The following is a 27,905-nucleotide window of genomic DNA, read 5'->3' as shown; positions in this document are numbered from 1 at the left end:
AGGAGGATAGTCTTGCAAGGGGCATGGAATAAGGTGTTCCACCATTATAAGCGCTAATGCACTGCCACATGCTATAGTAAAACTGGGGGACGGCTACACATGATGTTCCATTTAGATAAGCAATGTAATGCAACAAAGCCCACTCAGCTTAATTGAGTGTGCTTTAAATTCATAGTACAGCCACTAAAAGAATCCCCGCTTCTCAATTTTAAATAAAACCACTTCCATTTATACATAGGGTTAACAGATCTCAAGACTGGTGTTTACACAGATGTAGTAGTTCCTACGTACCTACACTGCATACAACTTAACATATCTACACACAAAAAAAAATGTATACTTCACTAAATAAGTAGGTCCACGATTGTAGATCAACAATAGAATTTTATTGCTTTATACATGTGGTGCTTTTCAAGGCACTGTGGTATTGACTAGAAAACTTGGAATGACTCGTGAAGGAACCTGGAATGACATATGGCCAATATGGAAAATCGTTCTGGAGCAGGACAGTATCATGAATTAAGTTTTTAGACCAGGGTATCAAACATTAGGAATGACAGTTCATTGTAATTCACAGGAAGATGAAAACAACTTGTTTAAGGTCAGCGCCTTCACATGCCCATCCTGATACTCTGAATAATTTGGAAGATAGCTGCAAAAGAAAAGATGAATACAAGTGATGCTTACCAAACAGGCCAAACAAATCATAGCTAATACTTGCAAGAATCAACAGACACATCAATCGCACACATTCATGAAGGCGCACAAGTTTTTTTCTTAAATGGCCAATTTTGAAAAAAACTGCCAGAGATCCCTTTAAAGGGTATATCCTTTGTATTCTTAATGGCTTAAAAGTTAAGGCTCCCCCCTATTTATATGGATCTTTTCAGCAAAGGAGACTGATCAAAGAAAAACAAAATATTGTCTAATGTGAAAAAAGAAGTTTCTCTAACAAGTTAATCATAGATATATTACTAGGAACCAACAGTAGGCACTAAAGATTGGTTACTCTGCTTTACCCTGTTAAGTACAGTGCTAAAGCAATAAAGGATACAGGTGTAAAAACCCTACTTTGAGTGGTTTGTAACTTGATCCTTTAGACTCTGTTATCTAATACAAATTGCATGGCTGAATGCCATACCTTGAGCAAGGTTAAGGTTGATAATCTCAAAACAGGTGCACTACTAACAAGATATTCCCAATCACAGTGTACAGGTACTCACTAAAGTTAATATGATTAGCAGATACACATCTAACTTGCTAATATTAGGTTGTTTTAAATATTTTTAATAGCTTTCTCATTTATATAGTAAAGTCATTTCCACCTGACCAATGTGTTTGTTACGATCAATAACTACACAGAAAACCTGCAAGTCTATGTGTGGCTTTTTGCATCTTTCAAGATTCATCATTTAAATTAGTTCCTCTTTAACTCTTGTCAGCGGGTGGCAGTGAGGAGTGACACCACTTGGGACACCCATCTCACCTGCACACTAATCAGTACCTCCTTTCAGTCCAGCCCCAAGAAAGATCAGTCACCTGCTGGGCTTTCTCCAGTGATCAGAGGAGGAGCGGGCACAGCCACAGGCCTGGGAGTTGTTCCAAGAGGACTCTGGCCCCTCTGCTCACAGGCAGGGAAAGGCCTGGCCTCCCTCTCAAGTATGGAGGGGGCACAGCATGAGGTGACCCCTATGCAACGCTTACCTGAGCCACAAACCACAAAGATGAACAGCGCCAACAACCAGGGCCCCACGGATGCCTTCTCCTCGGGGGCGTTTCTCTGCAGGGAGAGCAGCAGCAGCAGCATCAGGGCCAACTCCCCTCCAACCAAGCCAACCCCCCTGGCTCTGAGGGCGCGCACTGACCCACATGCTCCGTCCCCACAGCTCCCCATGCCCTGCCAGGTTCCCACCAGATGCCAGAGGGAATAAAGCGGTTCACCTACAGGGTCCTCCTACCCGCTCCCCCGGCCCCGCTCTGGGGGCATTCTCCGCCCCCGCCTGCCAGAGCACGGCTAGGGGCCCCCGCCCGTACCGAGGTCTTGGCGACGTTGCCCCGCTGGGTGATGTTCTTGCTGTGCTTCTCGTTCGCCATCCGGATCCGCTGCTTCGCCACCATCTTCCCCCCGCGCCGCCGGGGGCCCGGGCTACTCCTCCCCGCTGCTCTGTGGACGTGAGGGAAGCGACGGTCCCGGCCTGGCCACTCAACCGCCGAGTCTGTGCCGGGCTGGGGGGGTCTCAGGCACTCAACGCCGCCCGCTTCGCCCAGACCGCTGCCAGCGTAAGCACTGAGATTACGTCCCGCCCAGCGGAAACACGCAACGCGGGGAGGAAGGGGGGCGGCGGCCACCCGGAAGGGCAAAGCTCTCCGCTCTCACTGAGCCTCCAACCCGCTCGCCCTACCCCACTACTTCCGGGTCAACGGTAACGGGGGGCTATCTGAGGCAGGAAGGCGCACTTCCTCGAAGCACATGACCACAGAAGCCCACGTAGCCCAGGAGGTGGTTCCCGCTATCGGAGACCTGGGCGACGTGTGTTTTCTAGAGTGTTTGCTGGTGACCCTTGACCCGGAAAGAGAAGTTCTGCGTCCGACCCAACATGGCGCCTTCCACGCCGCTTTTGGCAGGTGGGTTCTGTGCCAATGGCTGAGGCCAGCGGCATAGGAGCAGCGCCTGCTCCGTTCCCCTTGCGGGGAACTTTCCAGTCACCCTGCGCTGCTAAACCCTGCCCCGCCGCCCTTGCCGTCCTGTTCCCACTCTACTGTCAGCGGCACCCTCCCCAGCCGAGCCATCGTCTCCCTGCCGCTCTGGCCCCGGTGTCCCGGTTCCTTCCCTCCCCCAGGCCTCACTGCGTTGGTTGCCCTCGTCCCCCGCCCCATGCCCTCGTGTCCCCTGTGGCCCCGGCACGTTTCTCGAGCGCGGGCTGTGATGGCCAGTTTGCGCTTGGTGCCGTTGAGTCTCTGCCCTGTGGAGCGTCACACGCTCCATCTCCGCCTGGCGCCTCAGTACGAAGGGAGGGGGCCGTGTCCGTACAAGCTGCCCTGCCAATGGGATCCCACCACACTCTCGCGTGGCAAGGCAGCGTCTTGGGTTCAGCGTGACACGTGTGCCGTTCGCACGTGGTCGTGCGCCTGAGCAGTTCTGCTGTTTGAGAGGCTGTGGTATTGTTAACTTGGTGCGCTACATCGGCGTGCAGCATTACACAGACCTGGAGTTTCCCATGTTACTTTGTTAGATCTGGAGTTGCTTTTGATACTATTTACCTTGAGCGGTATTGAGAATGTGGCTGTAATTATTAGTAGGAGTGTATGGAGTTCTGAAATAGCTAAATTCCTTTCGATTCATTTTGATAGGATACAGAGCATAATGCTGTGCCCAGGCCTTCATATTTGGAGTTCCAGAGCATTCCAGTGTGCTGCCCTCATTTTCATTATATAGGTGAGGCTGCTAGGGGAGATAGTGAGGAGGTATGCGTTGTGGTATCTCCAGTATTTGGATGACAGCCAGCTGTGTATCTGCATTTCATAAAACTTGGTGGATAGGATTGACCCAGTGTACTTAGTGCTTGGCTGAAATCAGGACTTGGATGAGTTAGCTGCGGTTCGTCTCTGCTAAAACTGAGATTATGCTGGTGGAGTAGAGTATTCCACTGGAGAAATTGATGATAATGATAGTTGTTCCTTCAGCTGGAGGAGCTTGATCAGTGCTTGTTAATCAGAACCTTGGGGTTCTGTGGGACTCGCTGCTGCTTATTGACCAGAAAGCTGCAATGGCTAGGACGGTGTTTCATAGCTAATTCTTAGCCAGAACATTTTGACCTTTACTTTTGAATGTACACCTGCCCAGTGATCAATTTATTTGTTACCTCAGGACTGGACCACTGTGCTATTTTCTACATCAGGCTATGCCTTAAAATTATATAGGAACACTGGCAGGTGCAGAATATGGTACTTTGCTAGTTCAAGAATGTTTCTCAGCGGGTTCCCCACGTTAAATATCAGTGTTCTAAAGAGCATGTTTAAGAGGAAAGCAGCATGGTCTGGTGATTAGAGCACTGTGTAGGGGAATCAGGAGACCTAGTTTCTATTCCCATTTCTGATACTGACTCTTTGTAACCATAGCTAAGCCACATAACTTCTCTGTGCCTCAATTTTGCTATCTGTAAATGGAAATATTTCCCTAACTCATTGGGATGCAGAGAGTCTACATTTATTGTTTGTAAAGTGTTCTGAAATCATTACATAAAAGGTGACTCATGTAAGTACTGTCTTTACTGCATGTTGTGGTATGCTCAGACTCCATTCAATACAGTATCTTCTGTCTTTCTCTTTCCCACCTCTCCAGGCTACCTGGAAAGAAGGGAATGCATTTTTCCTTCTGTTCCTCACCTCTGGAAGTGAGGAGTCACTTTTTGCTCCTGGCTGCTTGGATGTAATGGGGATTTCAGCTGTTCAGATTTTTCTGCCCCCTTGTCAGCTCTGTCTCTTGCACTGTTCTCTACTGCCTGTGGTCTTTACAATGTCAAGCTGCACAGGGAGCACTCCTCGCACAGGTGCTTCACTCTTTCTGAGAGTAATGCCAAGGAAGTGGAGGGCATTCTGCGTCAAAGAATTAAAAATTCTACACGCAATATTTAAAATTCTGCAAATGTTGTCAAATAAATGTGGAGGCTCCAGCATGGCATTGGGGAGCACAGGCCACTGGTTGCACAGAGGTGGGGAGACGCATAATGATCTCCTGCCCTTCCCCTTGGACACAAACTCAGTGGTGAGGCTGCACCCAACCCTGATACAGTGCAAGGACTGGTCCTGCCCTAGAAACACCCCAGAGCCCTGCCCCTCCGTGCCAGGTGCGGGCAGGCAGGCTCAGCATGGCAGGATCCAAGTGTGGAGGGGCTTGGTATGGGTTGAAAGGTTTCTGTGTGGGGCAATCTGGGTATGGGAGAGGTCAGTGGGTGATCTGGGGGCAGGGGTGGGGGCGGGATCTGGATGCACAGGGGCTTGTTGGGGGTTCTGGGTGCAATGGTAATGGAACTCTGCGGGGGGGGGGGGTCCAGGTGAAGGTCGTTGGGGCTCAGCAGGGGTAGTCTGGGTTTGCGGGGGATAGAGCTCAGTGACGGGCTGGGTATGGGGGTGTCCAGGTGCTGGGGGACTGGGGCTCAGTGGGGTTCGGATCCAAGGGCAGCTGGTTGGGGCTCGTTCATGTGGGGTTCTGGGTGCGGGAGGGGGTGGGTATGAGGGGGTTTGGATGCATGGGAGTTGGACGGATGATGGGGGAGCAGCTCCCTGTATAGTGACCCCCTCCCCCTGCAGCTGAGGAACAATGGATGAAGGAAGTGCCGGGGGGTGGGAGTTTGCAGAGTTCCTGTAGCTGGTGGAGAAATCTGGGGGTGAGTCTGACCCGGCCCCGATGCTGTGCAGGGGAAGAGGAAGTCCCATCTTCCCCAGCCCAGCGGGACTAGGAACTGAGCCTGGCACAGGGTAGGAGCCACCAGCCAAGTCTTTCCCAGTCTTGCCCCCACCCCACAGTGATTTACCTCTCTGCCGGCTGCCCTGGGCACCCAAAACATACTGCTGGGAAGGGTTGCATGACCGCTTTGGTGGCTTCCCTTTGCTTCCATGTCATAAAGTCATTTTTCTGCAGGGAAATAAAGAACTCTGCGAGGGACATACATTCTGCGCATGCGCAGTGGTGCAGAATTCCCCCAGAAGTAAATATCACTGATTTAGGCCACATCTACACTGGAGACCTTACAGATGCACTGCTGTACCAATGCAGCTGTATTGTTTTAAGATCTCCCATGTAGCCGCTCTATGCCCATGGGAGAGAGCTCTCCAGGCTGGCATAATTAAGCCACCCCCAATGAGCTGTGGTAGCTATGTCAGTGGGAGAGCGCCTCCTGCCAACATAGCTCTGTGCACACCAGTGCTTCTGTTAATGTAACTTGTGTCACTCAGAGAGATGTTTTTTTCACACCCATTAGTGGTATAAATTTTATTGACAAACGTGCAAGTGTAGACATAATTAGATGTTAAGATATTGATATCAGGTTGTCCATTTGATATATATGACCATTATGTCATAGTAAGGGTTGTTTTTCAGTTTCCTTTTAAGATTTTTTTAAAAATATTTGTGTGAAAGTGATTTGAAAAATGAGACTATCAAATATTAATAAGATGTAAAAACTTTAATAACTATTCTTTTTTTTAAAATGCTGCATGATAGAGGAAATAAGATCATTCCATCAATAGAATTTTTGAAGAACAGAATAAAATAATTGAAAATGTGTAGAACTTTTTTTAACTCCTTCAGACACCATTGAGGAACTGCTATATTTGTGAGTGATTTTCACTGCAAGTCAGACTTACTGATTTTTAAGGCCAGAAGGAGCCAGCGTGATCATCTAGTCCAGTGGTGGACAAACTGCGGGCTGCACGCATTTTCATTGGTAGGTTGAAGAGCCATCTATTATCAAGTTTCTGTTGCCCGTTAAAGTACTTTCAGACTGTAATCAAGTCACCCTTTAAGCATCTCTTTAATAAAGCTACATAGATTGAGCTTCTTTGAGTTTCTTAATATAAGGTAAGTTTTCCAGTCCTTTAATAATTTTCAGACCATTTTCTTAATTCTCTCCAATTTTTCCAACATAATTCTTGAAGTGTGGACACCAGAACTGTATTCCAATACCAGTTGTATCGGTGCCAAATACAGAGATAATGTAACCTCCCAATTCCTCCTCAATATTCCCCTATTTATACATCTAAAAATCACATCAGATTCCACTGCACTGGAAGCTCACATTCTTCTGATTATCCATTGTGATCAAGTGTTTTTCAGAGTCCCTCATCCTATTAGTATGGCCTACTTTTGTTCCCAGATGTGTGGCCTTATATTTAGTCACACCAAAACATATTTTTTTGCTTGCACCCCGCTTAGCAAGTGATCCACACTACTCTGTTTCAGTGAATTGTCCTCTGTTTTTTTTATCAGTCCCACAATTTTTGTATTATGTGCAAACTTTATGAGTAAGGATTTTATGTTTTCCTCCAGGTTATTGATAAAAATATTAAATAACATAGGGTTGAGAAACGATTCCTGTGGGATCCCAGTGGAAACAACCTCCTTGAACAGGAGTTTTCATTTACAGTTAGCTAATTTAATCCCTTTAATACATGCCATGTTGATTTTGTTAGCTTTAGTTTCCTAATCAAAATGGCAGTACCAAGTCTCATGTTTTAGAGAAATCTACTTATATTACATCAGCAGAATTATCTTTATTAACCAAACTTGTAATTGCATAAAAAAAATCAAATTAGTTTGCCAGATTTATTTTCCATAAATCCAGATTGATTGGCATTAGTTTGAATACCCTCTTTAAATTCTTTATTAATTGAGACCCATATAAACTGTTCCATTATTTTTCCTAGAATCAGATTCAGACTGACAGGCCTACAGTGACTCAAGTCATCCTGTTTACTCTCTTAAAATATGGCACAACATTAGCTTCCAGTCCTTCTGGAACATCACAAGTGTTCCAAAACTTATTAAAAATTAACATTAACAGTTCAGAGAGCTCATCGGCCAATTTTTTGAAAATTCTTGGGTGCAAGTTATCCTGATCTGATGATTTAAAGGTGTCTAACTTCAGTGGCTGTTTAACATCCTCCTTAGTTACTGTTGGAATAGAAAGTATTTCATCATCATATGCGTTAAATACATTATCTGTCTTTTTCACAAATACTGAGCATAAATATTTATTGAACACTTCTGACTTGTCTTCATTATTATTGACAATTCTACAAAATCCATCTAGTAAAGAACTAATAAAATTATATATTATGGTTCCTTTTGTTCCTAATATACTTCAAAAACACGTTCTTGTTGTCTTTAATTTTACTGGCCATAGGTTTCTCCTTGTGCTCTTTTCTTCCCTTATCAATTTTCTGCAATTTTTAGTTTCTAATTTAAATTCATTGCTGTCAACTTCCCCTTTAGAACAGGGTCAGATTTAACTTTTTATGTTAGAATTTGATGAGAGAATCTGACATAGACACATTATTCTAATTTTTTATTCCCAACTTTTGAGAGATATTACCGTGTATATTTCTTTCAGACCCTTCTGTAAACCATCTGCATGTGGACCTTCCATTGAAATCAGTGTATGGAGAGCTAGAAGGATTGGGCCTCTTATCAGATAACCTATAGTAAATTTTGTTTTGATCCCTACTAAAAAGCAACACAAAACTTGTCATTTTTGTTCATTCTGTTGTAGCCAACTCATGTGAATATACTAAGGCAATATCTTTGCTTTATGATTAATCTTTAACCTTTAGAATTAAAAAATTAAGTAACAATCTTATTTTCTCCTCAGAATAAATTCAATTATTATAAAAATAATCAAAATAATATACAGTAATTTTTTTAAAAAAGGAGTTGGGGTAATATTTGTCCTAGCTCTCTCGATCTCCACAAGAGGAAGATTGCTATTCTTTTTATTATTTTCAACTTGGAAGTTCACAAAGATATGGGGCTTGCAGTGCAGTGCAAGGTATTTTTATGAAGGCCATGATAAGTCATTTATACATGATAGCTCTGGCAATGATTTGATCTTGTAGTAATTTGCAAACTGTGCTAGACTATAACGTCTATCTGAAATAATCTATACTTGAAAAGGGACAAACCATTTACAAAAGATAAATAATGTTTAAACCGATGAAAAGAACTTTTCAAGGGAATGTATTTAGAGGAGGTCTGGATGTGCTGAATATGTTTTAATTATTCTTTTTATATTTTTTTAAACTTGTTCATTGTAGACCAGCCCAAGTGTAATTTGCAAAGTCTAGACTAAAAGTTTTAATTTATAGATCTAAATTCTTTTCTAAGAAAGAGAGAAAGATCCATGTAGCATTCTCAAAAGCTTCTGAAGGATCATAATGTCAGTATATCTGCTGATCTATAGTAAATAGATCAATACATAGTTTATTCAAATTGTATATTTCTCTGGGCAGAGACCTGCCCCTTTATTTTCCTGTTATGCATTTAGTACATTCTGGGTTTGGGATGCTATAGTAGTTAGGTAATAAATATATCATCCAAACTGTGCTGCTATGTATCAGAGGGGTAGCCATGTTAGTCTGTATCCACAAAAACAACAAGGAGTCCGGTGGCACCTTAAAGACTAACAGATTTATTTGGGCATAAACTTTCGTGGGTAAAAAGCCCCACTTCTTCAGATGCATGGAGTGAAAATTACAGATACAGGCTTAAATATACTGGCATGTGAAGAGAAGGGAGTTACCTTACAAGTGGAGAACCACTGCTGACAAGGCCAATTCAGTCAGGGTGGATGTGGTCCACTCCCAATAATTGAGGAGGAGGTGTCAATACCAAGAGAGGGAAAATTGCTTTTTTAGTGAGCCAGCCACTCCAGACCCTATTCAAGCCCAAATTAATGGTGTTAAGTTTGCAAATGAGTTGTAGCTCTGCAGTTTGTCTTTGAAGTTTTTTTGTTGAAGGATGGCTACTTTTAAATCTGTTATTGAATGTCCAGGGAGATTGAAGTGTTCTCCTACCGGCTTTTGTATGTTACCATTCCTGATGTCTGATTTGTGTCCATTTATTCTTTTACATAGAGACTGTCCAGTTTGGCCAGTGTACATGGCAGAGGAGCACTGCTGGCACATGGTGGCATATATCACATTAGTAGATGTGCAGGTGAATGAGCCCCTGACGGCGTGGCTGATGTGGTTGGGTCCTCTGATGGTGTCGCTAGAGTAGATATGGGGACAGAGTAGGCAGCGGGGTTTGTAACAGGGATTGGTTCCTGGGTTAGTGTTTCTGTGGTATGGTGTGTAGTTGCTGGTGAGTATTTGCTTCAGGTTGGGGGGCTGTCTGTAAGCGAGGACTAGCCTGCCTCCCAAGGTCTGTGAGAGTGAGGGATCGTTTTCCAGGATAGGTTGTAGATCGCTGATGATGTGCTGGAGAGGTTTTAGCTGGGGACTGTACGTGATGGCCAGTGGTGTTCTGTTGTTTTCCTTGTTGGGCATGTCCTGTAGTAGGTAACTTCTGGGTACCCGTCTTGCTCTGTCAGTCTGTTTCCTCACTTCCCCTGGTGGGTATTGTAGTTTTAAGAATGTCTGATAAAGCTCTTGTAGGTGTTTGTCCCTGTCTGAGGGATTAGAGGAAATGCGGTTGTATTTTAGGGCTTGGGTGTAGACAGTGGATCGTGTGATGTGTCCTGGATGGAAGCTGGAGGCATGTAGGTAAGTATAGCGGTCAGTAGGTTTCCGGTATAGGGTGGTGGTTATGTGACCATCACTTATTTGCACTGTAGTGTCCAGGAAGTGGATCTCTTGTGTGGACTGGTCCAGGCTGAGATTGATGGTGGGGTGGAAATTGTTGAAATCCTGGTGGAATTCTTCAGGGCCTCCTTCCTGTGGGTCCATATGATGATGATGACATCAATGTAGCGCAAGTAGAGGAGGGGCTGTAGGGGACGAGAGCTGAGGAAGCGTTGTTCTGACTCAGCCATAAAAATGTTGGCATACTGTGGGGCCATGCGGGTACCCACAGCAATGCCGCTGACTTGAAGATATAAGTTGTCCCCAAATCTGAAATGGTTGTGGGTGAGGACAAAGTCACAAAGCTCAGCCACCAGGTGTGCCGTGGCCTCATCAGGGATACTGTTCCTGATCGCTTGTAGGCCATCCTCCTGTGGAATGTTGGCGTAAAGAGCTTCTACATCCATGGTGGCCAGGATGGTGTTTTTCAGGAAGATCACCAATGTAGTTTCCTCAAGAAGTTGGTGGTGTCTCGAAGATGTGCTGGTAGCGTAGGGTCTGAGGAGAGAGTCCAAGTAGCCAGATAATCCTGCTGAAAGAGTGCCAATGCCTGAGATGATGGGGGCATCCAGGATTTCCCGGTTTATGGATCTTGGGTAGCAGAAAGAATACCCATGGTCGGGGCCCTAGGGGTGTGTCTGTGTAAATTCGTTCCCATGCTATGTATGTGCTGCTGTGACAATATCAGAATTCCACGTTTGTTGGTGAAATCACAAAACAAATGTAAAGTTGCCACACTTACCAAAAAAACCCCTACTATCTTTAATATCCTATGAAAACGCATAATATTTAACTACTGCTTATGCATTTCTAATATCATGGGATATCAGACTTGACTTTAAGTGTTGTCACTTTACATTTGTTTTGTGACTTCAGTAACAAATTTGGAATTATTCTGGAAAGTAAGCTAATCTGAATTTTTTTTATTATTATTATTATTCACTACAAAGTCCTTCCTAATGGATAGTTTGGGAATGAATCTGGATGTCTGTTCTACTTTGTTGACAGGCTATAATAGCTGAAACAAGGCAGCACGTTGCAGAATTCACATTCCATTTTCTACCAATGTTTATTTCTTATTTGCTTTGTTTAGTTTTCAAATTCAGATTTCACAGTGGACCAAACCTTGTCTCATGTCAGCCTGACTTTCTTTGCTGACACCATCTTTATTCAGCATATGCCCATCATGTATTTTGTCTTTTAATCCTCTCTTTGTGGAATATTTGGACAGCATTTTCATACCATTGTAAAGGTATGTTATAGTGATACTCTTGTGTTAATTGAAAGTCATGAACCCAGTGTTAAGTGCTTCCTGGAAGGTTGATGGGCGTCGAGGGCACTCTGCCCCTTGCAGAATTGGGCCTCATGTAAGAACATTTCCCTTCTCTTGTAGATAAGAATAGTTTCCAGTTCATTTTTGTTCTGTTTCTTGTTCAGAAATAGATTTTTGGCATGCTTGATCTTTTCATTAATAAGCAAAGAGATTTTGTTATCAAGCTTTGTTATATAATCAAAAGAAAACCATTTGACATTGAATAATGATCACTATTAAGTTTCCAATATAATCTTCATTTTGGCTACTCCTCTAAGATCCATAAACAAAGGAATATCAGTCTCAACATTGATAAGTTAGCTAGCTCCAGACCTTTTTCCAATTAAAAGTGAGTAATAGTTTATTTAACTTTTTTCTTTTCTAGTGCGAGGATCTGAAGGATTCTACATGGTGACTGGACCACCTAGTTTTACTGAAAATACAACACTGCAAAGGTACTGTTTTAAACATTCCATCTTTTGCAGAAAATAAAACTGTTTTTCTAAATATTTAATATACATCTAGAGTTTTCATTTGGAAAAAAATCATAAAGTGAGTGCTAATGTCTGATAATGAATTAATTTTAATCTAAGTTAATAACTTAGAAAATTGGTATATTTGAGGGCTTTACATTTGTATACGCACCAATAATATTTGTATTTGTTAGTTGACTATTGCCCCATCCGAGCACGTAAGTATAATTACACAGACTGATTTTGTTATATCTGTTATAACATAAATACTCCCCAGTAATTTCTATAAGCAGCATGGAAACTGGTTGTAACATTGCTTTTCATCTTGTTTTATGAGAGACCTCTTTTGTGTGATATATTTGACTATTCATGTGTATTTGTTATGTTTTTTTAGGGACTTCGGGAAAAACTGCAAAGTTTTTGCTTTCAGTAAGGATGGTGCTCTCTTTGCATGGTGCAATGGAGAAAAGTCAGTGCCGCTTTTATTATGAATGATTTCCTTTAATTGATGTTATGAGATCTGGAGATATATATATATTTTGTAGAATGTACATAAATGCTATAAATGAAAACACTACAAAGGCACTTTTTGTACTCCAGTTGCAGTGGTAGGTTTTGTTTTCAAATTAGCATATGAATTATTTATTATTGATTTCATACATGTATAGGGCACCCATCACCATGGAATCTGGATGCCCTTTTACCAGGGGGTGATATTATTTCTGTTCAAATTGCCCAGTAAAAAATATCCAATTCCCAGTTCTGGGACTCATCCCGGGACCTTCAGCATAATAGGGTTGCAGCATGATTTCTAGGCTAAATTCTTTAAAAACAAGAGAAGGAAATGATTGTATATGGTCTTATTATTTTGAAAATATTCTGGGTGCTCAGAATGCTTGGAACTACTTGATTGTCCACCAAATGTGGAATTTTCAGTACAATACAAGGTAGTTTAAAAAGAAGTTGGCACTTTAGGCCAGATGCTGTTAGGTACCAAAATCCCTATGTGCCCAGTGAAATCAGTGGAAAATGAGGATTTTAGGCCACCTTATTTATCGACTACACAGATTCGGGCCCTCCTATGACAAATCATGCCTCAGAAACATTCCTTTCTGCAGTAATGGCCCATTGATAGCGATTGGAAAGAGGAGACAAGAATCTGTTTTGAGATTTTAAGATTCTTAATGCTCTGTTTACTCATTACCCGGCCAGTGGACAATACAAAATGTCTGTTAATGCTGATGAATGTTTTGTTCTCTGCTCAATTTTGTTCCTCAACATTTTGAGGTTTTTCTCCGCTGTGCTATGACCTTTGTTTCAGTCAGCTGGAAAAGTTCCGTCACTGGAAGAGGGGCAGTTCATGTAACAGTGGGGAGCAAGGTCTTACTCCAGTCGCTGGAGTCTAGCAGTGGGTTGGATAGGGTGTGAATCTATTTGTATATTGTTCTTTGGATTCCACATGATGCAGGTCACCATCAAACTTTAGTTTTCACAAACGTATAATGTCAGGGCTGTTATCTCACCTTGTTATAGTTATTTTTTGACTGTGATGTACGTGTTCTCTGGACTTACAAAAAAAATTAAATGCAGTATCTTATAGATCTAACTCTATTCTTCCTTGCTACTGTCTATTTGTAACTCAACTTTAACATTACAGAAACATAAGTAAGAGGTTTTTTGTGGCAGTTTTTTTAGCTAGAATGTAAATTTTTGCAGACTAAGTATGTAACATGTTTTTGACCTGAGATTTTTACTTACTAATTTACTTTTTGGTATGCTTGGATATGTGGTCTTAAAATTTGTTTTAATCAACATTTAACAAAAGGAAAAAACCCTCCTGCATTTAGTTACATCAGCCAAATGTGGAAGAAACCTAGAAGAGCCAAACATATGTGAAATGACACTGGCTATTGACTAACCAGGCTAATCAAGCTTTGTTGAAATGACCTCTCTTGGTTCCAGAGTAAATATTGTGAATGTTGCCAGCACTGAATTACTGCACTCTTTTGATCTCCCAAAGGCAGTTTGCCTTGAATTCTCACCAAAGAATAATGTCCTGGCAACGTGGCAGGCCTACACAAGTGAGTATTTTACCATCTGTAAAAATGCATGAGAGAACTGTGCACCAACTCAATTCAACATGAAGACTTGCCATTACTTGATTTGCTTTGATTTGCATAACTATTTGCCAAAGATGTCATAGGGGAAAAAAAACGTTTTACTCCATGTACAGGTGCATGGTTAAGTGCATAATAGAGCGAAGATGCCTTCTGAAGCATCAGGTATGGGCCACTGGACTAGTGATCTGATCTGCTGAGCAAATGCTGTGTTTTAAAAAAATTACTGAATACTACATGGAGAATATGTGTCATCTTAGTGTATGTGCAAAGTGCCTCAGGTGGCATGTGACTAGGATTCATCACTGAATTTGGTCTGCTGGTTGGGTCATTAGCTTTCCCAGTCCAGGCCAGGTACTGACCTGGGAGTAAGATGTGAGCGCTGATCAATGCCTCCAAGAATATGTGTGGACACCCTAGAATACAGTTCAAACCAGCTTATAACCATGCAAATAAGATAGTTTATGGAAAGAGAAAAGAAGTACTTGTGGCACCTTAGAGACTAACAAATTTGTTAGTCTCTAAGGTGCCACAAGTACTCCTTTTCTTTTTGCGGATACAGACTAACACGGCTGCTACTCTGAAACCTGCGTTTATGGAAAGAGTTCATCATAAGCTAAAGAGAAACTGAGACTTTAACATGGGAGTTTAAAGAGTGGCTGGGTGAGGTTCTAGGTGACAGAACAAATCGAAGAGTGGGACCCAACTGTGGAGAGTCACAGGAAGGGAACAGGAAGGCCAAGGTTAAAAGACTGTTGTGAACAGCCAGGTCAATAGGTGTATTATAGATAATGAGTGAAATGGTGCAATGAGTCCATGGAGAGTTTACAGTTTATGGCTCTGAAAGCAAAGGTGATAGATGATGGGGGTGGATGTGGTCATGTGGGAACAAATCTTAGAGGATTTGAAACGTTTACTTTCAGTTTACCCACATGGTAGATTTTCTGAGCGCTTGACTTAATTTGTAAAATGTGTATTAAAAAAACCCCAACCTTTCCTAGGGTTAGTGACTCTATTCCTGTGCCCTTTTCTCATAGGGTAGGGAGGAGAAACCAGGAACTTCAGAGTTCTAGTCAGTTTGGGCTTTGCTGTTGACTTCCTGTATTGCCTTTGGGAAGTCTACTCCTTAAACCTGACTCTACTCTGAAAATGGACTCTTTAAAAATGTTATTGTGAGGGTTCATGTTTATTGTCCCATATGATTTCCATATCAGACATGCTTAGGGGGAAAAAAAACAACTAACCACCAAAGCTAGTCTGGAAAACTGAACTCTGTCACGCTGGATTCATTCTTTTTTGTGCATAAAAGTTGTGCAATCCAAATTAGTCCTTTTTGTGATGGCTTGAATCACAGAAAACCCCTTGGGAACTGCCACCTGATGTGCTGAGACTACCTCTGAGCCCATTTTCCCTGACAGCTTGGGACTTCAGTGGCCTGCCTGGTTCGAGCCAGACACGCTAGCCTGCTACAAACACAAACCCAGGTCTGAACAACGTCCCCCAAAAGGTATAAGCTTAACTGAAAACAGCTTAAGAAGTGTTCCTGTCTCCACCACTCAGATGCCCAGCTCCCAATGGGGTCCAAACCCCAAATAAATCTGTTTTCATAAATTGTTCACTCTCTAGAGTACTGATAGAGAGAGATGCACAGCTGTTTGCCCCCCTGATATTATTAATTAATCCACAGTATGTATTAAGTAAAAAGTGATTTTATTAAATACAAAAAGTAGGATTTAAGTGGTTCCAAGTAATAACAGACAGAACAAAGTGAATTACCAAGCAAAATAAAATAAAACACACAAGTCTAAGCCTAATAGTATAGGAAAATGATTACAGATGAAATCTCACCCTCAGAGATGTTCCAATTAGCTTCTTTTACAGAATGGTCGCCTTCTAGTCTGGGTCCAGCAATCATTCACATCCCTGTGGTTACTGTCCTTTGTTCCAGTTTCTTTCAGATAAGCTCCTTTGGGGGTGGAGAGGCTATTTGCAGTGCCATTTACCTGAAGCAGAATTGCAAGGGATATAATTTAGAATTTTCAGGGGCTTAAATAGACTTCCTCTTGTGGGTGGAAACCCCCTTCTCCTCTCCCATGGAGAATCCAGGTCCAAGATGGAATTTTGGAGTCACATGGGCAAGTCACATGTCCATGCATGACTCAGTTCCTTACAAGCCAGGCCACATTCCCAGGAAAGCTCAGATGTGGATTGGTTTCAGAGCGGTAGCCGTGTTAGTCTGTATCACCAAAAATAATGAGGAGTCCTTGTGGCACCTTAGAGACTAACAAATTTATTTGGGCATAAGGTTTCGTGGGTTAGAATCTACTTCATCAGATGCATGGAGTGAAAATACAGGAGCAGGTATAAATACGTGAAAGGATGGGGGTTGCTTTACCAAGTGTGAGGTCAGTCTAATGAGATTAAATCAACAAGGAGTCCGGTGGCACCTTAAAAACTAACAGATTTATTTGAGCATAAGCTTTTGTGGGTAAAAAACCTTTGTAGAGATATGTAACTTGGCATATCTAGCATAAAACTCATTCCAGTTATGTTATATTTACACTCATAAGCATATTTCTATAGAGCATTATGTGGTGCAACATCACACCCTTAATTACACTTTTGCAGCCAAATAGTCTTCAGATTATGCCCTAAGTGGAAGAACAGGTTCATAGGTGACAATCTGGTTACACAGGTGTAATTGACTGGAACCCAGTTATCAGTTCTGTTGATGCATGACAGAATGGAATGGACTCCGCTTCATTTTTTCTCAGCTATATTGGCTCTGCATGGCTAACAGGAGTGAAAAGTTACTTTAGTTATTCAACTCAGTGGATGGGAGTCTGAATGCACACAGGGAGCTGATCTGATTAGTAAGTAGAGGCTATTTAGTTTGTAGAATAGTACTATATTTGAATAGTAGTGCCTCGCTACCTCCCAGAGATGAAAATTAACTTGGTTAGTGTTTGAGTTGCACTGTTAAAAGGTAAAGTGCAATTCAAGTGCAAAGTAGTATTATTAATGGTCAAATAATTTACTACTGTGGTAACAATTTTGGATATAAAAAAAAATCTTCTGTGGGGAAACCTGCTAGAGGCTATGCTGGGGGAGACTGTTAATGTAGCTCACGGCATCCTAGGAAGCTAAAGGAACCACAGAATGAAGAATGGGAAAATAGTTTAGAGACTGGAAATTAGGAGGAAGAATCAGGAACCGTTGCTGATAACAGAAAATCATTTCTGCAATAAATACTTTTTAATGTTGCAGATGGCTAATACAATAAAAAATTAATTCATTCAGCAAATCTAACTTGTGGTTTGCTGATAAATGGAAAGGAAGTGACATAGTCATTTGAACATCTTAGCAAATAACAAAACATAAATTTGGATAATTAACTACAAGGCACTGATCAGGAATATCACAGCATTGAAGAATGCTGGATGCTTCACTAGTGCAAGGTAGATCCAGTAAATTGGGGGAGCATAGCTCCCAGATTTAAAGAGAAAGTAGATATGTGGTTGCATAAAATAAGCAGCTGGTCCAAAGAAGGAGTAGGTGAAAGCCTTATACTGTCAGAATCTGCCAAATTTAGGACTTGACCTTGCAAGGTGCTTGCACATTCATAAGGGTGTTTAGCCCTTTGCAGGATCATGAAAGGCCACGGTTAGGGTGGAATAGGATGGTGAGTGAAGCAGACCTGAACTTACTCCTGGGGCCACCACTGCAAACCTATGTTTTTTTATTACAGCTGCTAAAGATGGCACAGCAGGCATGCCCAATCTACAACTTTATGATGTGAAAACTGGGAAATGTTTAAAGTCTTTCATCCAGAAAAAGATGCAGAATTGGTAAATAATATTTTCAAGTATTAATTATCTACAGAGAAATGAAGTTTTCAAAACCTGATTTTGAAAGTATGATTTTAATATTGTGTTGGTTCTCAAAATATTGTCTGCTACAAACTGAAAGTATCTATACTAGTATCTTTGTACACATGTGTAGTCAGTTTGTAACATAGTAAATCCACTATCATTTTGTACAACTGGGGGGAAACAGTACCATTAGTAACTGGTTGTATGATATTTTTACCACTAACCTCATATAATCTTGTAATAGTGTTGAATCTCTTTGTGAGCATTGGTCTAAACTTAAGTTATGAAATGTAGTTTTTAAATATAGAGATAGTAAATGTTGCCTATTTCAATTTTTATATTGTCTTTTTTTTTTTTTTTTTTAATCTTAGGTGTCCTTGCTGGGCAGATGACGAAAGTATATCTGCTAGGATCGTAAATAATGAAGTGCACTTCTTTGAAAACAACAACTTTGGTATGCAAACATTTCTAAGATTTGGCTTCATTGCATTCTAGATATGTCTCTTTTGCCTATCTTCACTCTTTTTGCATTTTTCTGATTTTTTTCATGTTGTTGGCTTTATCTGAAATATTGCTTAAATCCTCTTTTATTTTGGTACCCAGAAAAAATAAGATCTTGTGAAGTCCTAGCATATTTTCAGCACATTGACATTTTTTGTTTTCTACTTTCTCAACTGCCCCTGTGTAATGTGAGACAGTTCCCCATTTTAGATAAAGAGGGCCAATTCTGCATTGATATATGCCCAGTGGGAGTTCAAAGGATGTGTGTCAGTATAGAACATGATTTTTTCTGTGGGTTGTGCTCAGCTTATCTCTTTCGGTTTCCAAAGAGCCACGAGAAGATTGACGCTTACGGTAACAACATTACTATGGAGCCAGGATATTTTCCAGAGTAGTTCAGCATTAACCAAAGGTATTTTGGAAGTAAAGAGAACAAGCTGAGGCAGAGGGAAGCAGATGAGGAGGAAGGAAGCCAGGACAGTTTGGAGATACAGAATGTTGAAAATGGAAGAGAACAAAAGGAACGCCAGGGAAAGAGAAGACAAGAGAACAGTGAAAGTAGAACGGAGGAATTCAGAGAAAAAGAAAAAACGTAGATGACGCACAAGTTGTTTGGGGGCTAATGGTGTAACACACTGCCTTATGGGAGACATGGCTTTAGGATTCAGGGGCAGTTTCTTCTGAAGCTCATGGAACTTGGAGATATAGAGACATGAGATGTCTCTGGCTCCATGCTTGTTGGAGAAGGAAGATTAGGGTGAAAGTCATGTGTGTCTCCCTCGTCCCCCTGCCCCCATAATTTGGTGACTGGTTTATGGAGTAGTAATAGTGGTGTTCTGGGAGGAGGCTTTTCACCATTCTTCCCAGGTGGAAGAAACCTTCCATAATGCTTATCAAAGGGGAGGTGTTCAGGGGTTATCCTGGGAAAAATCTGTGTTCTCATCAGGTGGGATTTCCTATATTGCGCTCTTGTTCTTTCCCATTTATGATCTGTTGTAGATAGAGATGAGACTGCTATGAGAGCAGACACCCTTTAAGCTTTTTATTTAACATGGATTATTATTAGGCTGTGTAAAATCCTGCTGGGTTTACTTAGCAATGGGGTGATTCATGAACTGAACCGTGAAGTTTGTTTGAGAGGTGTAGAAAACCTACATTAATTAAGCCCCAGCTGCCAAGAGAGAATTCCATGATACCGTGGCCACTTCTGCTGTACTGCCTATTGGCCACCCCCTAAGGAGGGTGCTAGGTGTTCCTTTCTCTCTCCCCCATACTCCTTCCCCGCTCCCCACACACACAGAGGTTTTATGGTGTTGGCAGTCCACTGACCGCACAAATCAGTCAGGGTGTTCAAAGGTATGTTAGGTGCCATCTCACCCCTCCCAAAAGCTATAGTACCAGGAACAAGGCAATGACTTCCAGACTTAGCTTACGCAGAAGTTCTCCATAATTCCTAGTGTGGTAGCTAAGGAACTCCCCTATCACTTGGTAGGGAAATATGAGGTGTATCTATTAAGGTGTGGGATCATTTGTCACTTCTGCCACTAAGCTCACTCTGATAGCTGCTCAAATGAGACTCTCGTCCCACTGCCTTACTGCGAGGGAACTGGCACCGAGTGCAGATTCACTTCCAGAGAAAATTCTTATGTGTAGGGGAGTGATCAACTCACAGCAGGCCTTTCAGAGAACGTGCTGTGGGGAGCAATCACCTGTGTCCCATCCCCAAAGATCCAAGGAGGGGAGACTGTACAGAATGGAGCAGGATGTGTGGGAGTGGCTGCGCTTCCTCTGAAGACAGCGTAGTTAAGGTGGGTGGCTGTGCCACTTACTTTGATTGTGGAACATGAAGTATGTTCATGTGGGGTTCAAAGACTTTCTTGCTGTGTGAACTTCTCCTCCAAGGTTTGTAGAACGTTTAAAACCCTAGGCTGGTATAAGTGGGTTCAAAGTTTGAGGGAGACATTTCATACCCTATAATTGTCATACCTGTGATCATAAAGAGAAATAAATCTAGCAAAAACTTCAAGTCTGAGAGACTACATAATCAAAAGTGGTTATCATGCTGCTTTTGCCAAGTAAAGAATCTTTTTATGGTTAAGTACATCGTTCCTTGTGTATTATCAGTGGGGTACACTCATAAAATGGTATAATATAAAAGTACATTAAGTAGTGTGAGTTAAGTGTTTTGTCATTAACCTGACCGTAATTGTGATTTTGCAGATACTATTGCAAATAAACTTCATTTGCAAAAAGTTAACGATTTTGTGTTATCACCAGGACCACAGCCAAGCAAGGTACCTATAATGTTTGTTCACAATTCATATATTTTGGTTTTCTTTAATTCCTTTAGAAATCATTGTATTTCTCTGCCTTTGTGCTCCTAAGAACAATGTATCACTAATTTAATATATTGGTGTTGATTTAGGTTTCTGTTTATGTTCCTGGAAGCAAGGGTGCACCCTCGTTTGTAAGGCTGTATCAGTACCCTAACTTTGGTGGCTCTCAGTCTGCATTGGCCAATAAAAGTTTCTTTAAAGCTGACAAGGCGACAATGCTCTGGAATAACAAAGGTACAGCAGCTATTAATTTAATCTCTTATATTTATATTCACTAACTTCAAGGTGTGGTTATTTTGCTTGCTTTTGTTTTTGTATTCATCAAATGCAAAGACAAAAAACTTGTGTTAATGCAACATTAATGTTATAATTTTAAACACTAAAGTTCTCATAACTTGCCACATTGTCCTTCATAATCTTGTCCCCATCTATATCTGCTCTCATTTCCTCTTAAACATCTTGCTCCCTCAACTCCTTGCATACCTTTCTTTCCCCTGAACCCTATAATTTCTTCTTCCATTCTCCTCTTTGCATGCTCTTTCATGCTGCCCTGTATCTCTGTGTAGGACTAGAAAATTGGTTATAGTTAAACTGCAGCCTCCAAAGGAAAATCCCACCACACCATTTCCTAATTCTTGTTGACACAGAACATACTATCTCCTGTTTTCACGTCCTCCTTTAAAAGGCATTTCATCCAGAAATCCTGCTTCTTCATCCTTCCTGTACCTGAACTGGTGTCATGTGTTCCTTAGACTTGTCAAGGTTCCTTCCCCACTCTGAACTCTAGGGTACAGATGTGGGGACCTGCATGAAAACCTCCTAAGCTTATTTTTACCAGCTTAAGTTAAAACTTCCCCAAGATACAAACTATTTTACCTTTTGCCCTTGTACTTTATCGCTGCCACCACCAAACGTCTAACAGATATATAACCGGGAAAGAGCCCATTTGGAAACGTCTTTCCCCCCAAAATCCTCCCAAACCCTACACCCCCTTTCCTGGGGAAGGTTTGATAAAAATCCTCACCAATTTGCATAGGTGAACACAGACCAAACCCTTGGATCTTAAGAACAATGAAAAAGCAATCAGATTCTTAAAAGAATTTTAATAGAAGAAAAAGTAAAAGAATCACCTCTGTAAAATCAGGATGGTAAATACCTTACAGGGTAATTAGATTCAAAACATAGAGAATCCTTCTAGGCAAAACCTTAAGTTACAAAAAGACACAAAACCAGGAATCTACATTCCATTCAGCACAGTTTATTTTCTCAGCCATTTAAAGAAAACAGAATCTAATGCAGATTACTTACTAAGTTCTAAGACTCCATTCCTGTTCTGTTCTGGCAAAAGCATCACACGGACAGAGAGAAAGAGGCTTCGTTTCTCCCTCCCCCCAGCTTTTGAAAGTGTCTTGTCTCCTCATTGGTCATTTTGGTCATGTGCCAGTGAGATTATCCTAGCTTCTTAACCCTTTACAGATGAAAGGGTTTTTCCTCTGGCCAGGAGGGATTTTAAAGGTGTTTACAGTCTTGTCATAAATATAAGGGGAAGGGTAATCTGTTTGAGACAAGGAACATGCCTTACTTTCTTTTGTAAAATGCCACATACATTTGCATTGCTACATAAAATGTGTGGTAATCCCCATTCTACATACTCTTTATGACCTAGTTTTGTCCTACCTTTTTCCACACAACTCCCATTGAAGTCCGTTGGAATCATCTGCGAATAGCTGAGAGTAGAAGCAGGCCCATTATATTCAGTTGTATATTTAACATCATAACTAATAATCTGAAATATTCCATATATGTGTGATGTGAGCAAATTCAAGTTACTACAAGAATCTGAACATACATTTCATGACTTTTGCGTGTATACGTGGGAGCATATGTTTATTTATAATTTCCATAAATTTTATAAAGAGGGATTAAAACACTACTTTCTGTACTCTCTCATTTGTTTAGTCAAAAAATCTAGAAAACTAGCGAACAACAGACTGAAACAGCACAGACACACATTTACATAACTAATGAAACCTTATTAATACATACTTCCAGTCCATGAACACAGATACCGCCTAATAATGTGGAAAATTCATTTTATATATAATATGTATTGTGTGTGCTTTTGTGTGTAATGTATACAATTCCACTGTGTTTAGACACTTAGATTTGTGAAACTGCAAAATGTAATTACATAAAAACACATCACATTTGAGATGAACTACATAGTCCACTTTGTGCTTTACCACTCATGAATAATGATGGTCATTTCAAAGTCATGTTGGTAAAACTTTTATACTAACCACCAATTATTACATATACATGTGAACAGAAGGCAATGTTTATATTATATACTTATATATTTGCTTATATGCTATTTGTGTGTGTGTAAGCGAAATAAATATACGTACAAAAGCTATTAATGTGCAAAATTGTTTTGTTTTGTTGGTAAACTGGCCTGGATGCTAGCTGACAGTTAGTCTTGGTCAAGTGGATAGCTTAATATAGTTATGTTAGTGTTATGCATATAAATAAAAAACTCTTCACACCACTTAAAAAAAACGCTTACCTTTGAATAATTCAAAATGAGTGAATGGGTTTTGCTCACACTTCCTCCATCCTCTTTAAATGAAAAAAGATCATCTTTGGGATAAAATCAAGAAAGGAACATTTTAATTGAAAAGGAGAAGATGATAGAAAGTTCTGAGCATGTGATAAAGCATCATTAAAGAAAGTGTCCGTATAATCTTAATTATTGATTTCACAACTGGCCAAACTTAAAATTCTTTCTCTGTGTATATGGTAGTTTCTGTTAGTGGAGACTAAAATGTAGAGTCTCAGGATTACTAGGTGGTTTGCATGTTTAAAAAAACTTACTATGTTTTGTACCCTAATAGCTACGGCTGTGCTAGTAATAGCTAGTACAGAAGTTGATAAAACAGGAGCTTCATATTATGGAGAACAAACGCTGCACTACATTGCAACAAATGGAGAAAGTGCTGTTGTACAACTACGTAAGTGGCTTTTGGACATTTACATAGTGTTATGTCATTTGTTATTGGGAATTGTACTTAATGTATGCTAAAAATCTTACAGTTTCGGTGAAAACAGTGAAATACTGTTTGTCATTCAAATATGTTTCTGCACTAAACAGATATTAAGGTAGTGAATTTTGTTACCTCACACGATAAGAGTTTCTATGACCTCTCCCCTTTCTGTTTAATAATAGTGATGGACTGTTCAAAATAAAAACACTTAAAATTCCACTTCCACTTCTTGAAACTTGAAAAACTGTTCAATTGAATCATGCTTGGTGGCATATGCTTTGCTATCCTGAAGTTCAGCCAAAGCATGAAAGCATCCCACATGAGGAGGCCCCGCCTCTTTTCGAGGACATTCCATAATAAGCATAAGACTGTTAATACTGCCTCGCCCTCCACAAGGGCACACATACAAACTAATCATATCCCCTATGTACTGTGAAAAGAAGCATTGAAAAACAAAAAGGAGGAAAAATCACTAAAACTTTTGGATGAGACCGTATTGCCAGCCCCAAAAGTTCAAAAATCATGAGTCAGGCTCACCAAAAATCATGAGATTATGTAAAAATGATAGATTTGGTGTTCTTTGTATGTGTCTTCTGCTTTTTGAGCCTTTTGAGTGCACTGGGGTCACATTTTGAAGCTTTCTCCACAGCCATGGGGGCTAGAAACTTACTTTTTCTTTAAGAATGAAGGCTGAAATTATCACACATCCACTTGACTCCAGGAGCTGGGGCTTTAAGGAAAACAATTATCATGAGACTCATGACAAAATCATGAGAGTTGGCAACACTGAGAGATTTAAAACTGATACTTTTTTTGTAAAAATAAGGGTGTTTAATCCCAGTACCCTGGTTCAATACCAAAACCACTAATCTGTTTACCTAAAATTTCCTCTGTAATGGTTTTCTTCCCTTTTTTCCCTTAACTGTGGTTAGGCTTGTTTTGCACTGTTAAAGACTGTTGTGTGTCAAGAGTGTTGGGAGGCTGAAGGCCTGTCTACGCTACAAACTTAAGTCGACCTATGTGAGGTCGACTTACAGTAATTACTGCAGTGGTTCATGTCTACACTACCCTTCTCCTGTCAGTGGTGTGCGTCCTCACGAGGAGCACTTCTGCCAACTTAAGAGAGGCAGTGTGGGGGGCTGAGAGCTCAGGCTCTCAGGTCCATGCACAGCTCCCCACTGCGAGCCTGGTTGCCCTCCTCCCCTGGGCTCTCCGCTGCCCACCAGGCTCTCCGCTCCCCACCGGGAGCCCAGCTGCCCATTTCCAGCAGGGAGCTCTGCACCCAGAAGGAGCCTCCAACCTGCCCTGGGGTGACAGCAGGGTGAATCAGGCTGGTAGGTTCCCTGCTTTCTTGTCTATTTCACTGGTGCAGTTAGGGCTTGTGCTTGTGTTTCTTAATACCCTCTTTGCCAACTGATATTTACATTTCAGATGCCTTAGTGTGCCCCCATATTTCAAATATATTTTTTTAAATGAAGCTTTGTAGTTAATAATCGTAATGTAGGTATTCTCTTTGGAGGGAAAAATGAAGTATGACTTGCTTTGTTTATAAAATTGGTTACTGCAACAACTATTTCCAGTGTGCATGGAAAAAAAAATAGCTACAGGAATCAGTGGTTGAAGCTCTTTAGATATACTGGGTCAACATTTTATTTTAAGAGTCATTACTTTAAGCACTAGAAATGCAGTTTACGTTGTACAAGTTTATAGGTAAAGATGTCTATATATACCACATGTGGCAGTGATAACCATGTGATGATTTTTACAACTATGTAATGAATCACATTTTTCATTAATCACTGAGCACCTCACTTGCACTGTGGCCACTAATCCATCCCCCCATAACTTAGTCTATTGTTCCAAATGCCTGAGCAGCTTCAGACAGCCCCCATTTTTTAATAAATATGCAACAGAAATGTTTTCTGTTCTTCCCTCGTGATTATCAGGGTCCAGACACCCATAGGGGAGAAGAAGGGGTCTGAATCCCAAGAATAAGCAATTAAATCAACTGATTGTATATAGCGGGGATCAGCAACCTTTGGCATGCGGCCTGTCAGGGAAATCCGTTGGCAGGCTGGGACAGTTTGTTTTCCTGCAGCGTCCTCAGGTTTAACCGATCGCAGCTGCCACTGGCCACGGTTCGCTAGTTCAGGTCAATGGGGGCCCCGGGAAGCGGTGTGGGCCAACGGATCTGCTGGTCGCCGCTTCCCACAGCCCCCGTTGGCCTGGAACGGCGAACTGCAGCCAGTGGGAGCTGCGATCAGCCGAACCTGCGGATGCTGCAGGTAAACAAACCGGCCCAGCCTGTCAGCGGATTTTCCTGACGGGCCACATGCCAAAGGTTGTCAGTCCCTGGTATATAGTATTAGTGTATTGTAAAAGTATTGAGTAAGGTCTTTTATAAAAGCTGGTGAGACACTGGTGATTAATATCATTGTGAAATATATGTATTAACACTATATGAGGAATTAGGGATACTCACTGATATTGTGGTTTAAAGTGTGTCTCCTCTTGCTAAGACAGAAGAGTAACGCAGTGGCTCAGTTTTGGGTGTCCTGAACAAGATGGCACTCCCACTTACTCCATTAAAAGAATGTCACTGGTAAGAGGTTCAGGTTGAGCAATACTCATTCCTAGTCTGGTGACAAATTAAAGTCCAGTATTTCACAACTATGTAGGCGTAGAAACAGGAGTTTTGTACAACTGTGAAAGAGGATATTTGTAGGTTTCCAGTGGGCCACTGCTGCTAGTTTTGGAAGGTTCTGAGCTATCATATTTGAATATTGAGACAAAAAGGATTTTTCCACACAAAAAACTATTCTTACTATAGAAGTGGTGATGCTGACCAGTGAAGGAGAGGTAACTCACAATTGGGTGAGCGGGGAGGGGGGGTGTTGGTTATGCTCAGTTTTATTTAGAGATTGCACCACATAAGACATTGGTTTGCAATATTAATTTCTACCAAAACCAAAAAAAGTTACCAAAAGTTAGTTTTTCTGGAATTGTGAATGACTGGACTTCAGGAAAGCTTTGTAATCATGTTTTTTGTTTTTGTTTTTTATCCAGACAAATGTAAATGATACGATTTCATAATCTTAGTTTATATGTGTTTTTCTTTCTTTAGCAAAAAATGGTCCCATTTATGATGTAGTATGGAATCCCAATTCCACAGAGTTTTGTGCTGTGTATGGTTTTATGCCTGCGAAGGCAACTGTTTTCAATCTGAAATGTGATCCTTTGTTTGATTTTGGAACTGGCCCTCGTAATGCTGCCTACTACAGCTCCCCTGGACATATCTTAGTACTAGCAGGATTTGGAAATCTCAGAGGACAGATGGAAGTATGGGATGTAAAAAACTACAAACTTATTTCCAAGCCACTGGCATCAGATTCTACATATTTTGCTTGGTGCCCTGATGGGGAACATTTTGTAACTGCTACGTGTGCTCCAAGGCTACGAGTTGGTAATGGGTACAAGATCTGGCATTATACTGGCTCTGTTCTACACCAATGTGAAGTCTCACCGAATGCAGAAATATGGCAAGTTTCCTGGCAGCCATTTTTAGATGGAACATTTCCAGCAAAAGCAGTAACTTACCAGGCAGTTCCAAGTGAACTGCCAAGTGCTGAGCTAAAGGTTGCCCAAGCTTATAGACCACCAGCTTTGAGAAACAAGCCTATAACCAGTTCCAAGCTGGTAAGTAAACTTCATCTCAATTATGTTGGCCCATCATTTCATTTGTACTTGAAATTTGGTTGCAAAATACTTTATTAATTGGGAAAGTGGTTGGGGAATGATGACACCAATCTTGGGTGGTGGTTTTGTTTTTTGTTTTTGTATTTTAAGAAATAAACATTTGCCTTTTAATAGGCTTGTTTCACGGACTGCCCCATCTGCTCTCTGTTTGCAGGA

At 41.2% G+C, this 27,905-nt stretch overlaps 2 protein-coding genes and 1 long non-coding RNA gene across 5 annotated transcripts in view; 1 reads left to right on the top strand and 2 right to left on the bottom strand.

Annotated features, from left to right (window-relative positions):
• Window positions 1-364: 364 nt before the first annotated feature.
• SERP1 (stress associated endoplasmic reticulum protein 1) lies at window positions 365-2,250 on the bottom strand. Its single transcript, XM_007057379.4, has 3 exons — window positions 2,035-2,250; window positions 1,705-1,780; window positions 365-652 (listed from the first exon to the last, which is right to left on the bottom strand). The coding sequence occupies exons 1-3, from the start codon at window positions 2,116-2,118 to the stop codon at window positions 612-614; spliced, it is 201 nt and encodes a 66-aa protein (XP_007057441.1). The 5' UTR covers window positions 2,119-2,250; the 3' UTR covers window positions 365-611.
• Window positions 2,251-2,485: 235 nt separating this feature from the next.
• Window positions 2,486-27,905, top strand: part of EIF2A (eukaryotic translation initiation factor 2A) — a 32,356-nt gene continuing 6,936 nt past the window's right edge. The window contains exons 1-10 of one of the 3 annotated variants that reach the window (XM_007057378.4): window positions 2,486-2,625; window positions 12,036-12,105; window positions 12,518-12,592; window positions 14,086-14,204; window positions 17,989-18,088; window positions 18,484-18,566; window positions 20,834-20,907; window positions 21,039-21,183; window positions 23,844-23,960; window positions 27,118-27,689. In XM_007057378.4, coding sequence (XP_007057440.2) covers window positions 2,598-2,625; window positions 12,036-12,105; window positions 12,518-12,592; window positions 14,086-14,204; window positions 17,989-18,088; window positions 18,484-18,566; window positions 20,834-20,907; window positions 21,039-21,183; window positions 23,844-23,960; window positions 27,118-27,689 — 1,383 coding nt within the window. In that variant the 5' untranslated portion in view covers window positions 2,486-2,597. The other 2 variants (XM_037909129.2, XM_037909130.2) reach the window with 2 other exon arrangements.
• Window positions 22,379-27,121, bottom strand: LOC119567083. Its single transcript, XR_005226798.1, has 4 exons — window positions 26,476-27,121; window positions 24,664-24,723; window positions 23,516-23,589; window positions 22,379-22,676 (listed from the first exon to the last, which is right to left on the bottom strand). It is a non-coding gene; the product is annotated as an uncharacterized LOC119567083 (long non-coding RNA).

Source organism: Chelonia mydas, chromosome 9 (assembly GCF_015237465.2).
Source record: "Chelonia mydas isolate rCheMyd1 chromosome 9, rCheMyd1.pri.v2, whole genome shotgun sequence".
NCBI lineage: Eukaryota > Metazoa > Chordata > Testudines > Cheloniidae > Chelonia > Chelonia mydas.
The sequence above is the reverse complement of the archived record's forward strand: the minus strand, read 5'-3'. Positions and strand labels throughout refer to the sequence as shown.

What these genes read in the sequence shown, in the direction of transcription:
- SERP1 (XM_007057379.4), bottom strand. Translation starts at nt 2,118, where the DNA reads ATGGTGGCGAAGCAGCGGATCCGGATGGCGAACGAGAAGCACAGCAAG. An exon ending in GCAACGTCGCCAAGACCTCG is followed by an intron (nt 1,781 to 2,034) that starts GTACGGGCGGGG and finishes CTCTCCCTGCAG; the next exon opens with AGAAACGCCCCCGAGGAGAA. An exon ending in CTTTGTGGTTTGTGGCTCAG is followed by an intron (nt 653 to 1,704) that starts GTAAGCGTTGCA and finishes TTTCTTTTGCAG; the next exon opens with CTATCTTCCAAATTATTCAG.